This window comes from Globicephala melas, chromosome 6 (assembly GCF_963455315.2).
Source record: "Globicephala melas chromosome 6, mGloMel1.2, whole genome shotgun sequence".
In the NCBI taxonomy this organism is placed as follows: domain Eukaryota; kingdom Metazoa; phylum Chordata; class Mammalia; order Artiodactyla; family Delphinidae; genus Globicephala; species Globicephala melas.
In genome coordinates this window covers 37,450,851-37,467,700 of record NC_083319.1, presented here as the reverse complement: position 1 = coordinate 37,467,700, position 16,850 = coordinate 37,450,851, and the positions used below count along the sequence as shown (strand labels likewise).

Below are 16,850 nucleotides of genomic sequence, written 5' to 3'. Positions count from 1 at the left end.
TCAGAGGAGGTAGAATAGGAATGGCTTCACTGGATTGTCGCTGGCTGATTGAAGCCCTATATTGAGAAGAATTCTGAGGTTCTCTGGGCTCAAACAGTGTTTTTCCTGTCCAGTGATTGCAGAGTAGGGAGAGGTATCATATATTTCATGTTTTTGTCAGTGGTCCAGGGCTTCAAGGGTCCCTGGCTTATGTTTGGCATTATGTTGCAATGAACAACTTGAGTGCTCTTTGAAGATAAGGATATTTAATTTCCTGATGAAATTCAACTAGAATTTCCTGATAATTCAACTAGAATTGTTGAGTTATTAGGAATTAGGGCCACATGAGAACCACCTGACCAACCAGTCTCCAGGGAGGTGGGGTTGCAACTGGCAAAGGACTGGGAAATTTGGGACTATGAAACCAGGGTCTTAAACCGTACATCGCTTTAGCTCAATATGGTATTACTTTAGGTTACTTAGTTCCTAATTCTGGATTCCAAAACATTCTGTGGTCCTGACTTCTGCAGTAGAGGGTCTACCTCAGCCCGCCCAGCTTCCTCTACTTCTGTCTAATCATTGCCTTGGCATGGCCTAAGGGAGTTCTCGTTTTCCCGTTGGTTCTCTTGCTGTGGCTGTTCAGGAAGAACTGGACTAGGTATGTACTTTGAGAACATGGTGTTGTTTGATGTTACCTGCCCTTGGTACTTTACCTGTTCTCCAGCTTTGCCAAATGCAGACAGTACATTATACATATACGAAAACAAAACGAAAACCCCAAAACCAACCAAACCAAAAAACCTAGAGCTTGTCTCAGTAGGAGGGACGCCTCCCTTTGTATTACACTCTGGCTGTTTCTTGCTGTGTTCTGTCTTGCCTCTGAGACCGAGAGCTCCTCAGAGTGTAGGGCTCTGTGTTATGCCTCTTTATATCCTACAGCCCAGACATGAGAGAGATGGATAGGCAGGGGAAAAGAAAGGAGGGGGGAGAAGCACGAGAGGAAGAAATAGGGGAGGGGAAAGAGGAAGATCTATATTTAGGGAGAGGGAGAGACACTCACCAAGGGTGTTTGAGTGAGCTTGCTGGCGAGATTTTTGTGTGCGTGAGTGTGCTGGGAAGGGGGTGTGTGCGCCAGGAATGTGTGAGGAGGGCTGGTGCCCTATGGGAGGTTGCAGGCAGGAAGCAGCTGGAGAGGAGGAGGAGCAGCAGCAGGAGCAGTAGCTGCCCTGCTTTTTGTCTCAGTCTCAAAACCCGGAATCGATTGAGTTAGAATTCCACGTCCAGTTGAAGTTTGGCTGCTATTACCTTCAGCAGGCTGGTCATCAGAATCCCCCTCAGCAGAGAAGTGTGGACCAGATTGGATTCCTAGATTTGCAGCCAACAAGACTCCTGCCCAGCCCTGGGGGAATCTCTCTGCCGGGCATTTTTCCTATCATCAACTTTGCACCAGGGAGCCAGCCAGCTGGGTGCAGCTGAGAATAATAGCTCCTTGGCTCTGTTTGTTGGTTGGGCAAGCAGCTGTGCTGTGGCTTAGAAAGTTCATCCTGTGGCTTCTCTCTCAAACCAAGGAGTGCTTCTGAATGGATTTCCTTTTAAAGACAGCACTTGCATTTCTAAAACTTGAGAATTTGTGGTTTTAATGTGTTTTTTTTTTCTTTTCATTTCCTTAACTCTTATTTTGATTGCAGCAGCAAGGTAAGTGGTATTGAGTGTATGACTGACTCTGAATGAGAAGCAGGGACAAAAGCAAAGCATTTGTGGGTGGAATATGGAGCAGCTACATTAATTACATAACTGCTTGAGCCAACTTGCTGATGGGGGGTCATTATAATGAGTGAAAAACAGCATACTCAGCACTAAGGGTAGAATCTTCACATGCACGTGTTTATATGCTGATAATCTGACCATCCATTCCTCCTTGGTACTCTCCTGTATGTATATAAATAACCCATCCAGCCCTTTGGATATGTGCATACCTGTATACGAAGAATCTGTTTCTCCCTCTTGATATGTCCATATGTTTATAAACAACCTGTCCATTCCTCTCCTGTGTGTTACATATACATAGACAACTCATTCATTCATCTTATATAAATATACACAAGCCATCTTTCCTTCCATGTGCATATGTATATAGATACATAGGTCCCTTTATCTCATACACGTATGCATGTACCCAGGTAACGTTCCTATTCTTGTATAGGCTGTGTATATTCAGAAACCTTTCCATTTTTCCAATGTGTGAGAGTGTGTTTATGTATGTATATTGTCCTTCTGTCTAATGTGAGTATTAATTCATCCTTCTCGTGTGCATATTCCATATAAACAGGAAAGTCATCTTAAGTTTTCTCAGTTTTAAATGTGCACACACATGGATAACAGATAATGTGTCCATTTGTGTCCTGCATGTATGGTGAAAAAAGCACTACCTTTGTATATCGAAGACCCCCTTTTAAATCCTAGCTCTACCCAGTGACCTTGACCAGGTCATTTAGTCTCTCGGAGCTTTATTTTTCTCATTTATGAAATCAGAATAGTAATCCTTCCCTCCTACCTCACAGGATTGTTGTGATGATAAAATAGAAACCTTGTAAACTGTAAAATTCTAAACAAATGTAATTTTACTATTGTAATGTGTCCCTCTAGTGTGAGTTGTCTGGGATTGCACACCTTTGACCCAGCTGCATTGAGATTATGCTCTTGTCTGTGAGAGGTCTCTAAGTCTTCCCTGTGAAGGTGTAGCTTCTGTTGAAGTAACTAGGTTTATCTTGTGGTTTTGCTCAGAGTACTGGACAGAAGCTACACAGATCTACAGGGTATCTAGAAAGGGTCAGGCTGAGAGAGATAAGGTCTAATCCTCTGCAGATTGGTGCCTTAGTACTATGTTCTTTGCAGCCTTGAGGAGGATTGAGCCTGTCACAAAATGGAAATATGATGCTTCGAGCTAGGATCACCGTGAACAGGTTAAAGGAAGACTGAAAGAATAGAACATTCTACTGCCCCTGAGATGACAGTCTGCCCTTTGCATCCGCTACCAGGTTTTGAAGGCTCTCTAGAGTGTCCCCCGCCCTAACCTTTAAAAACTGTGATGTTCAGTATAGTAGCCACCAGCCACATGTGGTTGTTGAGTACTTTAAGAGTGGCTAGTCTAAATTGAGATGTGCTGTAAATGTAAGATACATACCAGAGTTCAAGGACTCAGTATGAAAAACGGAATGCAAATATATGATAAAAAATTTTTTTTAGAAGTTTGTTTTTGTTTTTTTTTTTAACTTTATTTATTTTTTGGCTGCATTGGGTCTCCGTTGCAGTGTGCGGGCTTTCATTGCGGTGGCTTCTCTTGTTGTGGTGCGTGGGCTTCAGTAGTTGTGGCACACGAGCTCAGTAGTTGTGGCTCACAGGCTCAGTAGTTGTGGCCCACGGGCTTAGTTGCTCCGTGGCATGTGAGGTCTTCCCAGACCAGGGCTCGAACCCGTGTCCCCTGCATTGGCAGGCGGATTCTTAACCACTGCGCCACCAGAGAAGCCCTGATAAAATTTTTTTATTGATTACATGTTGAAAGAATAATATCTTAGATAATGGGTTAAATAAAATGTATTAAAATTAAATTCATCTGTTTCTTTTTACTTCTTATGTGGCTACTAGAAATTTTTAATTACATATGTGGCTCGCATTGTATTTCTATTGAACAGTGCTGTTCTAGAGCCATAATCAGCACAGGGATCAGGGCAGCTCTTCCAGCTGGAGGGCAAGTGGAAGCCCCATGATGGCAACCCTGGGGATGACAGGCGCCACACAAGGTCTCTTTCTACCAGTCTCGTATGCTAGAAAGATACAAGCTAACTGACAGTCTGGCAGAGGCTGGTACTGCCACTACTGTGTTTATTTACCCTGAATGAGTCCCCTAAAATTGTGAGCGAGTATATTTGGGGAGAGGTTTCCAACTTAGTTTTACAATGAAAGGGGACTGTAAGCCATCAGTCTGGAAGAAAACCTAGAACTTGAAAGCGGTATGTTGTTATGGGAACAGAAGTGGACTAGAAAGCAGAAAACTTGGATTCTAAATCAGCTCTGCCATCACTCATTTATTCTTTCCATGGCACTGAGTTCTCACTGTGTGCCAGGCCATATGCTTGGCATAGTAATGCCCTGTGCTAGGCATTGGGAACTAAAAAATAAGGCACAGTTTTCAATGTAATGGAGTTCATACCTACTGTGTGTCTTTAAGCAAGAACCTCCCATTTAGGTGTCTCCCAAAGTAAAACAGATTAACAACAAGAGTGTCATTCTAGGTCAGGTGTTATAAACTTGGGTAATAATGCTTTGGGGAAGCCAGAATAGCGGCCCTGCCTAAAGATTTCCAAAATTAAAATTTAGAAAAACGTATGATAGACGAAAAAAACTACTCCATAGGCTAGATCACAATGCAGTATGAGATTCCAGGCCTTGCTATTTTCTAAAGAACTCTTCCAACTCTAGCATTTTCTTATCTTGTGTCCCGGATCCTTTTATTCAATGGCAAGATTTATTTTGTCTTAGTTTGAGCACCGTATATGCCAGGCACTGTACTAGGTGCTAGGGATACAGCAATGAACAAAACAGAGTCCCTGCTCACATTCTAGGATAGAGGTTGAGGAGAGAGACAGATAATAAACTAAAAAATATATGATCTATCAGGTGGTAGTAAGTTCTATGAAGAAACTATAGCAGAGTAAGGGGATAAAGAATATGGAGGCTTGGGGGGATGGATAGGAGAGTGTTCAGGGGCTAGATTCCTGCTCACATGGCTTTTTTGGTCTACTCACAAGAGTCATAGGTAGTAAGGAAAAAAGAGCATGATGAGTGCTTAAGAAAAAATTTGTTCTGATACTTGTTAGAAATGGTAAGGCAGACTTTATTCAGGGGGGCTATTATATTGGGGTATTATAATAGGGGAGAGAAACTGAGCCCAACTCTGAATATAAGCATAAGTGGGAATTTATAGTCAAGGAACAGGGTGAGGGTCACTGGATGGAAAATTAAGAGGAAACATCCGGGAAAGGGAGGCATCTGGCTAAACTGACTTGACAGGATTTTTTCTGGAATCAGCCCAGGGTGAGGGATAAGGAATTTGGTCAGATACCAAAGGTAGGGAATTTTCACTAAACTGACCCAGCAAGATTCTCGCTGAAATTGGACTAAACAGAGCCCAAGGACAGGAGCCTGGTCAGAAAGAGGACTCAGAGGAGACTGACTCAAGTTTAGTCAAAGAGAGTCTTTGTCGTGAGCATCAGATTCTAGGTGCATCTGTATTTGTTTTATGGTTTGTTATACTCTTGGTATAATAAACCCTGGTACTGCTGAAAGGGAGCCCTAGGAAGGGCGCAGAGTACCCAGCTCTGCTGACTGGCATTCAGTTTTCATTCTGAGTTCTTGATATACCAGCCCTCTGAAGGCTGCATCCTCTTTCATGCTACTGTACATTCCCTGAGGTTCTATCTCCCCTCTTGGATACAATGCATGAAGTTTTCTTTCCTTTACCATGTCCAGCTTCTGGCCTATAAGTGGGGTTCCTCCTAATGCAGATGAGGAGGGATGGCAAGTCCTAGGAACTACAGGACAGGGACTTTGCTATGCATTTAATTTGGGCACTCTTTATTCCCTTTGGCTATACTCACTCTTTATACCTTGTGACCCTGATCATTTTCTCTGACAAGATTATCTGTAAGCATTGATTCTTTCCCAAAGATTAATATCTGAAGAGTACCCCTACCTGCTGTGGCCCTAGAAATTCGTTTCCCACCATATTAGCCATACAACATAATTGGTAAATGGCCCAGGAATGATCTGACCGCTGTGGGTGACGTGTGGGGTAGAAGGCTCAGAGCTCTTGGCTTTTTGCCTTCTGGGCTTGCTTCATACAAAATGCGAGGCCGCTTGATATATGTACAGAGAGCCCTGGCCTATTCCCAGAGGTCTCCCAGTTGTTTCCTCCAAGCCAAGATTTGGGTCAGAAGCAATTTTATGAGGAATACCCACATTCCTAATAACATTTAACTGATAAGTCAGAGAGAGAGGAAAGAATCAGCCATTTCAGAAAGCGGAGGGATTTTTTTCCTCTTGACATTTTTTGGTAGGCTGGTGCTGATTCGGTGTGATTTAAGGGGTCTACTCCCTGACATAGTTCTCAGTTTTCCATCACTGAAGCTTTATTCCTTTTGATTAATTCATTTTGTTTTGCTATGTTCCCTTTTCAAAAGCAGATAACCCTTGAAAGGGCTGCCTTATTTTTCCCAGCCTTAGGCATTCCTTAGGAAAAGATTGCAGAAAGGTATGGTCATTTTAGAGCATGTACATATGAAGTATGGAGAGTTGACTTGAGTGGATAGGCCAACAGGATAGAGCAGAGTGACAGCACTGGGTACCTTGAAGGAAACTAGAGGGCTAGGTTTGAGCTGGTTGGGCCCCGAGGCCTCCTTATGCCATCTCAGCTCAAATATTACTTCTTCTCCGTGGCCTTTCCTGTTGTGGTTTTTCTGGGCCTCTCATCACCTTCCCATTCCCCACCCCTGGAATTAAATGCTTGCTTGCTATTACAAGTTCTATTATAACATGTATCACTTTATTTTGTGATTGTTTATATGCCTAACTCTGTTTCCAAGCTTTAATATATTAGAGAGCAGGAACTGTGCCTTATATCCCTGGCACATAGCTTAGTGCCTGGCACATCGATCGAACTGATTTAGAGGTCAAACTGTTTTTCTCACACTTTGGTCCCTGTTATTTCATTCTTGTGGACAGTAGTAGCAAAGAGAGGCTGAAGAAGGAGGTGGCCTTGAATTGGACCTCCTGGCTCTGCAGGTTGCCCTTTCAGCCCATTCTGGCTTCTGGTATCCTATTGGGTTCTGAGCAAAGTGACTGGTTGATTCTCACTGTGTGGCATCACAGTGAGCTCTGTCCCCTGTTTCAAAGCCTAAATATGTGGATGACTGTGGGTTTGGTGCCTTTAGGGAACCCATATCCCTCGGAGGTGATTCTTAAGTTTAGAGTTCATCTGCGGGCTCTAGCTACCAATTCAGAAGAAGGTTTAGAGGGTTTTGTTTGTTTGTTTAATATGAAAGCAATCATCTTTGTTTGAGGCTGGGAGGAGTTGCTATGGCAGCTCTAGCTGGAAATTTCCTGTTTGTCACTAATGTAGGAAACCAGGCAGCTCTGCCTTTAGTCCTTCAGGATCCTCTGAATACAGTGGCTGAGCCATTTGCCCTCTGTGTGGCTGGCCAGCCAGTGTTGCAAGCACTGCATTTTTGGAGGGGAACTTGGCGAGACTGTCCAACCCTATCTGGAATATTAATCTGAGGGGCAGAAGCAGATAGGCCCAAAGTTAACCTGGCCTGCACTGAAGCCATAGCAGGAGAGTCAGCTTCATTTTCGTTCCTGAAAAACTGTCTCCTCTAGACCAAAGTGGGGCTGGCCTTGGAGGACCTGGCAATGAGTTCTGGGTCTCGCTAGCATTAGAAAGGAAAAGTTTGCCTCCTGTAGCAGTTTTCTCCTTCCTCATGCTTTCAGGCTGCCTGAGGGCAAGCCTTCTGTCACCTGAATCAAATGTTGGGGAGTGAATATTTTGCTCCTCCCTTTTCTTACCTTAAAAAGAAAACTTTTAGAAAAAAGAAAGACTAACAAAGAGTGACACTGTAATGGTAGGGTTCCAGGCATTGCTGTAGACCACTAGAAGAGACTGGGAAAGGTAAGGGTCTGGGGCTGGGATAGAAGTCATGGTTCACTCAAGTCAAACCACTTAGGCAATTGCACACTTGGCTTAGATATTGGTTTTCCTGCTTCTTTGTCCCAGGGTCTTGCCATGTCAGTAATAATAACACTGCAATGCTTTACAGTTTACTAATTACCAGTCTCTCATTTTAGCTTTATAACATTCCTGTGACTATCTCCCCCACTTTACAGATGAGAAAACTAAGGCACAGAGAGAAGTGTTTAATCCAAGGTCACTGGTGAAGCAAGACTCAAACTTATGTCTCTGGATTCTCAGTCTAGTAGCACTTGCTCATGGCTTCATGTGGTCATATGCAGAGCTTCCATCTTGGTTTAGTAAGCGGTCTTTCTCTTTGAGAAAAACTTGAAAGGCTAATTGCCAACTCTAGTCCATCAGTCTAGGGACGTTGCTCAAAGCTAATACCAGGTGCCAAGACCAAATCGGGGTACCCAGACCTTGCACCTTGGGGAGAAAAGAAATGGGTGGCTTTGGAAATGTAGATTTTGTACTTTTGGGAGGAGAGAGGGAAGAATTTGATGAGTCAGTCCTAGAATTGGGGGCTTTGCTATCTAGGCAGCTGGGCACTAAGCCCGAGACCCAGTAGTTCTGACTGTGCACATAGAGCATTCTCTGTTTCTCTCTGTCTCTGTCTCTGTCTCTGTCTCTCTCTCACACACATGCACACACACACAGACTAGACTGAGTTGACCACATTAGGGGAATGGCTGATCCTGGCTCCTTAAAACATCAGAGTAAAGCGATAATGCTTAAAAAGCAATAATTAGGCCTCTCCAATGCCTCACAGGATGGATAGAGTTCTCAGATGAAGAATTCCTAGATGAAATAGAGTTTTTACATGAGCTAGAGAGAAGAAGGGAAGAAATGAAAAGGGAATTAATCTAGTTTCTGTCTCTTGATTCTTGGCCTGGTTATTTCCAGTAAAAGGGGTCAGCTTCATCTTTATCGCAAGTCTTGTGACTTGTTCTTCTGGTTCTTCTTAGTCTGCAGAAGCACAGTGCTTTTTTTTTTTTTTAATAGACGTAACTCAAAAGCACAGTGCTTTTAATTTTCAGACCCAAAGACTATAGTTGATGGCCTTTCCTGCAAATGAATTGCTGTGGGAGCAGTCAGCTTATGTTCTTCACAGACAATTTTTACTTTTTAGGGTTAACTTGAGTACTGGGAAAAGAAAAGGAGGCAGGGGTTTTAGAAGATTTAGAAATCTAGGTCAAATCTAGAAAATAGAGAAACCATCTCCAGTTGAAGAACATGAAGGGTAGCATGTCTCCCACCAACTCATTTTACCTGTCCCGGGCTGACCCAGCAGAGCCAGAGAGTATTGGTAGTCCCATGCATTCCTGGGCTCTCTGCTTCATCCTTTGTACTTTCCACTGTGCTCCTTCCCTACAGGCTACATGTTCCCAGTAAAAACGGAATGGATGCCCACCCCACATAAGGTAACAGTCATCTCTGCCTAAGCTACAGTCACTGGTAGCTCAGAGTTTAGGGGCAAGACTGGTGGCAGGTCTTTTTTCACCTTTTTGGAAAACAGTAGAGCACCCTGGACCTCTCTCTGATGTAATCAGCTCCCCGCCTGCCACGTGCATTGTTCTCTCCAGGCCATTCAGTGGGGCTAGAGCAACCCTCTGTTACTCCAGCAGTGGACAGTGCTAGGAAATCACTTTCTTGTCATGGTCCTTTCTCCAAGTGAAGGGTTGCTATCACTAAACAAAGGGAAAACACTTTGTGCTATAAGCACAGGCAGGAGCAAACCTTTAAGTAGTTGAGCCTTCACCAGAGCAACAAACTGGAGGGGGAAAAAAAAAGAAACATTCCACGTCTTGTCTTTTACTGTGTATGTGATTTGAGCTTTGGTGGTTAAACATCTATATGTTCATTTCTGAGCCTCATGTTGAATTTGTAAAGGTTCAGTCACTTGCTGACTTCACCCCACCTATTTCCCAGGAGTTTGTTTCGATCCTGTTGACTTTGGCTACTTGCTCAGAACACAAGGACTTGATCTGATTTTACAGCAAAACTCTGATGGGAAGCCAAGGAGAGAGAACTGATTGCTTATAACCTTTAAGTCTAGCATTGGGAGGCAGGTCACTGTTGACTCCTACAGTATTAGAAAGTAGTGTTCTTATTCCCGCTTGACAGCTTGATTCATATTATCCTGCTGCCTTCTGATCCAAGTGCACTATTTTCCTTTTTCACCAGCTGCAGGATTAGAGTCAAGCTAGGACCCAGGAACATGTGCCAGGTTTGAGACCACACATGGGACCATTCTAGGCATCACTGTGGGCCAAGCCCAAGGCATCAGCCAGCAATAATTGCTAAAAATAGACTGAAAAGAACAGGTCAGGGTATTGCCTTCTAACACAATCTCTGTTAACCATCCTGACCAGAAACTAGAGGAAGAAGCTGAGAATCACTCAGACCCTGAGGGAGAAAATGAAGCGATTGTTGCAAGAGTCAGAGGAAGAAATCATGGTCACCTTGGGATCCTCCTCCAGGCTTTCCCCAGATAAAGCTAAGGTGGAGACTCTGTGTGGCTTCAAGAGCAAGTCCTCAGGCCCTGCTGGATCCTTACCAGAGGACAGCTTCATGTCCCCTCACTGTGGGTCAGTAGCCTCAGCCATTGGTGGGGATAGAGATGGGTGCCTGGCCCAGCATTGCAGCTTTGGGCAGCAGGCCAGCAGCCAGCTTCCTCTGGGCTCCACTGCCTGTGTTTCAGGGTCTGGCTCTCAGGACCTCTCATCTGCCAGCATGACCACAAGCTGTCAAGAGCCGTCAGAGAGGGATCAAGCCAAACCACTTTTGTCCAGAGGCCCTGGCCAAGGCTGTAGCCGTGAACAGCAAGAACCTTTGGGGGATGTAGTGGACTATATCATCAGAGAGCTGCAAGGCATCAGCCGTCTCCAAACTGAAATTGCTGAGTTGCGGCAGCACTTGAGCCAAGTCCGGGGTTCAGTGGAAGAAGTCTCTAGCTGTGTAGACTCAGTTCTGAGTGAAATAGAAGGCTTGCAGGTGGGCAGCAGCTCTCTGGCCAAGGTGAGTGTTGGGGGAAAGGCCCAGGAACCCCATGTGGACCGACCTAGTGAGGAAGCCATTCTGTATCTGTATGGACTTCCTGAGCAAGATGGGGAAAATACCATGGAGCTGGTGCACAGCTTCCTGGCCAAACACCTCTGTGTTAATGGCATGCAGTGCAATAGGTACATTAAAGAGGCTTACAGAGCAGGCAAAGCGCCAGCCCCCAGGCCTACTGTTGTGAAGCTTGCCCATCTAGAGCACAGAGACCTTATATTGCAGAAATCCATCCTCTTGCAGAGCTTAGGGATCCGGATTGCCACCAGAGACGAACCAAGCCGGCCACAGTGCTGCTGTAAGAATCCCCCAAAGGAGTCTCTATCATTTTTGGAACAACAACTTCAGGATTGTAATTTGAATCCTTTAAACCTGGATGAACCAGTTTTTCAGGTGGAAACAGGGGACAGAGGACCAATAACAGGAGTATATCAAATGAGGGCTCAGAATCAACATAGAGAACTCCAGACTCCTGCACAGCAAGGCCTTTGCTTCCCACCCAAGAACGATTTAGCAAAGCCAAGTGATGAGTCTAAGCCAAGGGACGAAGTAAAAGGAACATCAGGAACACCCCAAATTATCAGTGGCGCCTGTGGTGAACTGACAGGGAGAGAGGCTTCTCTGTCCAACCTTCATCAATTTGAGGAACCTTCCCTAGAGTTAACCTCAAAGGAGGAGGATTCTGGGAAACCCCAGGTTTTCAAACAGTGTAACCAAGGACTTGAAGCATATAAAGCAGCAAAAATAGAAAACAACTGCAGTATTAAAAGCGAGGCCAGCAGCTGCCTATCATTGTCTGGGTTGCTGAAGACAGAGGACAAACTCCTGGCCTGTGAAGCTGGGCTTGATATTTTGAGCTCAAAGCAGCTAGAGGACCTTTTGACAGATAAGTCCAGAAGGTTTGCAACTCTGAGCTGTGACAACGTGATAGAGGAAATCATCATAGGACCTGAGACTTTCAATGACATGGTTCATATTGACTTGAATAAAGAGGAGGAACGTGCTGCGCAGGTCCTTAAAGATGTCTTTGAAAAGTCCTCTTGTCTGGGTGGCTCACAGGAGGATGAAGATGTAGAAATCAAGTTTTACACAAGTAAACTGGGCCGAGCAATTTACCACTTTCGTTCAGCTTTGCACGGAGTATTTCAGAAGCTGGAGAACAGTGGGTCCATCACTCCTGAGGACCTGGAAAGCATTGAGAGTGGTTCCCAGTCAGAGAACAGTGATAGACTTCTTGGGACAGTGAGTTCAGGGGGTGCCCAGGATTTCTCAGTGGAGAGCCCTGGGAGTCAGGGGAGTGAGAGCTTGCTCAATGTGGTGTCTGGTGGAGTGGGCATCTCTACACAGGGAGACCAAACCTCTCAGGATCCCAGCAACTTCTCTCTGGCTTCCAATAACTTGCCTCTTGCATATTCATCGCCAGGTTTTGCTCTGGCTCCGTGTCTGGGAAGTGAAACTTGTTCCAGGCCTGAATCTCCCAAACAGGGCAGACTAAGCCTAGAGCAAATGTGTGCAGAGACCGTCTACCTCAACAAATGCATCAACAATTTAAAAGATGTTCTAAGAGAGAAAAGACTGAGGCAGAAAAAACTTTTGCACGAGCTAGTACAGAAGACAGACCATCTCTCGGTAGAAGACATGCACCCAGGTATTTCAAGTCTCTGTTTAATGGGTTTACACCTGGCTGGGTAGGGCCTTCATCAGGCCAGCATGAGACCCAGCTTGGTGGTGAGTTTCACAAGGTGATGGGGGAGGTCCGCAGCTTGAATCAGTCTCAGTTACTGGAATACCGATGTTAAGCGAATCCTGTGGGAATTGGAGTGACAGAGTTGAAAAGCAACAGGAAAGGAGTTCTTGTCCGTAGGGAGCTTCCAGTTTATTGGCGGGAGCTTTAGAAATACCTTTTCGAAAGAAGGAGGGGCATCTGGGCAAAAATAGTTTACAGCTGCAGGACTTTTAGGATATTCTGGTGTAAAGTAGGCGTGGGGTAGGAGGCAGGACTGGGGAAAAGAGGCATGTTTCTCACAGGAGCTAGGGGGGCTGATGCAATCCTATGTGGCATTTTAGAATTATTCTCCATGCGCTTCTTGCTGAGATAAGATTACCATTTCTCCAGCAGCTCCACCTCATAGGCCACTGTGGCAATTTCCCTTATCCCGACCTGTCTTCTTCCTAGTACTGGAGTTGACAATACAGAACCTTATTTCTAACTTGGAGCTGTCCAGCCTGACTGTGCTCTCCACAGGTCATATTCCCTTTCTTCCATCTCCAGTTGAAGGGTGCTTACCTAAGAACTAGAGAATGGAATGGTTTTTGGCTACAAGAAATGAGAAAACTTTTTTTCTAGGCAGCATGGAGATGATATGTAGCTTTAAAATTACTTCTCCCAATCAAAATTAAATTTATCCAAAGAGCATATGCTTTATTCATCTAATTTTAAATGTAAATGGGGTTGTCCTCTTATGCATATAACCTGATTAATCTTTCTAAGGCAAAATAAAATTATGAAACATATTGTGTTGGCAAAGGTGTGAGAGAACAGGCACTCATACATTGCCAGTGGGATGGGAGTGGAAATTGGTATAACCTCTATGGAAGGCAATTGGTAAAATTTAACAAAATTATGTATACCCTTTGAGCCCCAACACTACTTCCAGGAATATACCCTGCAGGTACATTTTCACCTGTGGAAGGGACATATGTTCAAGGCTATTTTTGAAGCATTGTTTTTAATAGCAATGATTGAAAACAACCTAATGTTCGTTAAGAAAGGCTGTTTAAATAACTTATTGGCACATCCAAACTATGGAATACAGTACCATGCAGCTATAAAAAGGAAGAGGTACCTCGTTACTGAAATGGAAAGATATATTGACATATTAAAGAAAACAAGGTGCAGAACAGTATGTATAAGATGCTGACATTTGTATAAATAGGAGAGGGTAAGAATACACACAAAAACCCACAATGTCTGTTTATATATGTATAGAATATCTCACAAAGGCACATAAGAGGGAGTTCCCTGGTGGCCTAGTTGTTAGGATTCCAGACTTTCACCGCTGTGGCCTAGGTTCAGTCCCTGGTCAGGGAACTGAGATCTTGCAAGCCACATGGCACGGCCAAAAAAAACCCCAAACAAACAAAAAACCACAAAGATACATAGGAAACTGATACAGGATTGCCTATGGGGAAAGGTATTAGGTGAAAAACTAGTGGGATGAGAAGGAGATTTTTTACTGTATACCCTTTTATAATTTTTAGAATTTGAATCATGTGAATATAATACCAAGTCATAAAATTAAATTGAAAAATTAAAATCATGTTCCTTTCAAATATCCCTAGAGCTACTCTTTATAGCTTATCAAAAAAAGTCTAAATTCCTTCATTTGGCATGACCACTACAGTTGGCCTCTAGTTTACATGTCCAGGCTTATCTCCCATTCTCCCACTGTACTCCACCTAGAAAGAAACTGCTGTCTCACAAATTTGCCTTATACTTTGTCTTCAGCATATTGACATATACATCCTTCCTTCTAGCCTAAGGTACTGTGTTTACCACATCAACCTAGCAAAATTTACTCAATTCTTTAACATACAGCCAAAGTATCACCTCCTCCAGGAAGCTTTCTATAATTCCTCAACTACAAGTGATTTCTCTCTCCTTTTAACTTTGTAGCCCCTTTTCTTTCTCCCTGGGCATTTAGAAATTATTATATTACAGCAACAGTAGAAACTACAAATATCAAAACAGTACTTCCTTACTAACTCTTTAAACCTTGCCTAGAGTTGATGTTAGCATGAGCATCCAGAGCTCTGGGGCCCAATTCTTCAAGTTGCAGAGTTTCCCTTCTGGGCTGACATCCTGCTGGACGATGCAGGAACTTGTGACAGCAGCAGAGATAATGAGACAAAGGAGATTTTCTGAAACACCAGTAAGAGATCAAGTCAGAGTTCTGGGTGCTTACCAAGATCCAGTCTGGTCTGTGGGCTACAGAGGGGGTGGTGGAGAGGCTGCCAGGCAGTGGCAGCATCTCTTCAGTGCTAGGTCCAGCCTGACTCCAGCACCATGCCATAAAGCAGGAGGAATAGAGGAAGGTACATAAATACACAGGCTGGCCTCTCACCACCAATACACTCGGGTTATAGAGTCCACAAGAGCAGTCACCCTAACCTGGTAAACTGATTCAATACAACAGTGATTGCTACCACAACAAAACATTTGAAAAAGCTTCCTTCGCTGCTGTGCTTGAGACCTTTTAGGACCTAAGCTGATTAGTAGTGTATTACCTTTAGTTTGAGTTCTTTTTTTTTTTAATGCTTTTTCTTCCTTTTTGGGGGGGGTGGGGCGGGGTACGTAAGAGGCACTATTTGAAGTACTCTCACATGCATTACATTAAAATTCCATTTTTTTCATTCCTGCCACTACCAAAATAGCTTTTGTCAAGGCCATCATATTGCCAAACTTCTGGTCCATTTTTAGTTCTCTTAGTCAATCAGCAACTTGATGTAATTGATTACTTCTTTTTATTATAACAGCTTTTTAGGTATTTATATACCATAAAATTCATCCTTAAAATCCCTTAAAAAGGGCTTCCCTGGTGGCGCAGTGGTTGAGAGTCCGCCTGCCGATGCGGGGGACGCGGGTTCGTGCCCCGGTCTGGGAAGATCCCACGTGCCACGGAGCGGCTGGGCCCGTGAGCCATGGCCGCTGAGCCTGCGCGTCCGGAGCCTGTGCTCCGCAACGGGAGAGGCCACAACAGTGAGAGGCCTGCGTACCGCAAAAAAAAAAAAAAAAAAAAAAAATCCCTTAAAAATGTACAACTGAGTGGTTTTAGTATATTCAGAGTTATGCAACGATCAATTCTAGAACATTTCCATCACCCCCAAGAAGAACTCCCTATCTATTAATAGTCATTCTCCAATCCTCTTTGTCCCCAGCCTCTGGCAACCACTAATCTACTTTCCATTTCTATGGATTCTGGACATTGCATGTAAATGGATTTATATAATATGTGACCTTTTCTGACCGGCTTCTTCAACTTAGCACAATGTTTTCAAAATTGACCCATGTTGTTACATGTATGGGTACTTCATTTCTTTTTGTGGCTGAATAATATTCCATTACATGGATATAGCACATTTTGTTCATCCATCCATCCGTTGATGGACTTTTGTTTTGTTACCACTTTTTGGCTAGTATGGATAATGTTGCTATGAACATTTATGTACGAGTTTTTGCATGGACATATATTTCAATTCTCGGGTATATACCTAGGAATGGAATGCTGGGTTATATGATAACTCTGTGTTTAACATTTTTGAGGAACTTCTGGACTGTTTTCCAATGTGACTGCACCATTTTACACTTCTACCAGCAATGTATGAGAGTTCAAATTTCTCCACATCCTTGCCATTCTATTTTTATTATAGCCATCCCAGTGGGTGTGACTGGTATCTTCTAGTTTTGATTTGCATTTCCCTAGTGGCTAATGATGTTGAACATTTTTTTCATGTGCTTATTGGCCGTTTTTATATTTTCTTTGGAGAAATGTCTACAAATCCTTTACCCGTTTTTAAATTGAGTTCTTTGTCTTTTTCTGTTGAGTTGTAAGCGTTCTTTATATGTTCTGGCTATAGGTCCCTTATATACAAATTATACAAATATTTTGTATATATTTTTCCCCAATCTGTAGGTTGTCTTTTCACTTTCTTGATGGTGTCCTTTGAAGCATAATTTTAAAAAAAATTTTATTTTGGTAAAATATACAAAACATAAAATTTATTATTTTAATCATTTTAAGTTTATTCACATTGTGCAACCATCACCACCATCCAATCTCCAGATCTTTTTCATCTTTCCCAGCTGAAACTCTGTACCCATTAAACTAACTCCCCATTCTCTCCTCCCCCCAGCCACTGGCAATCACCATTGTACTTTCTGTCTCTATAAATTTGACTGCTCTAAGTACGTCATATAAGTGTATTTGCACAATATCTGTCCTTTTGTGACTGGCTTATTTCACTTGGTATAATT

General features: G+C 43.4%; 1 protein-coding gene across 9 annotated transcripts in view; it reads left to right on the top strand.

Annotated features, from left to right (window-relative positions):
- The window catches only part of UNC13B (unc-13 homolog B), a 224,849-nt gene that overhangs the window by 156,662 nt on the left and 51,337 nt on the right, over positions 1 to 16,850 (top strand). For 2 of the 9 annotated variants that reach the window (XM_060300788.1, XM_060300786.1), the window contains exons 1-2: positions 1,213 to 1,674; positions 9,947 to 12,464. The exons of 4 other annotated variants lie outside the window; for them this stretch is intronic. In XM_060300788.1, coding sequence (XP_060156771.1) covers positions 10,181 to 12,464 — 2,284 coding nt within the window. In that variant the 5' untranslated portion in view covers positions 1,213 to 1,674; positions 9,947 to 10,180. Of the gene's footprint in view, positions 1 to 1,200; positions 1,675 to 9,946; positions 12,465 to 16,850 lie in introns of those variants that run through there. 3 more of the 9 variants (XM_060300791.1, XM_060300792.1, XM_060300787.1) reach the window with 3 other exon arrangements.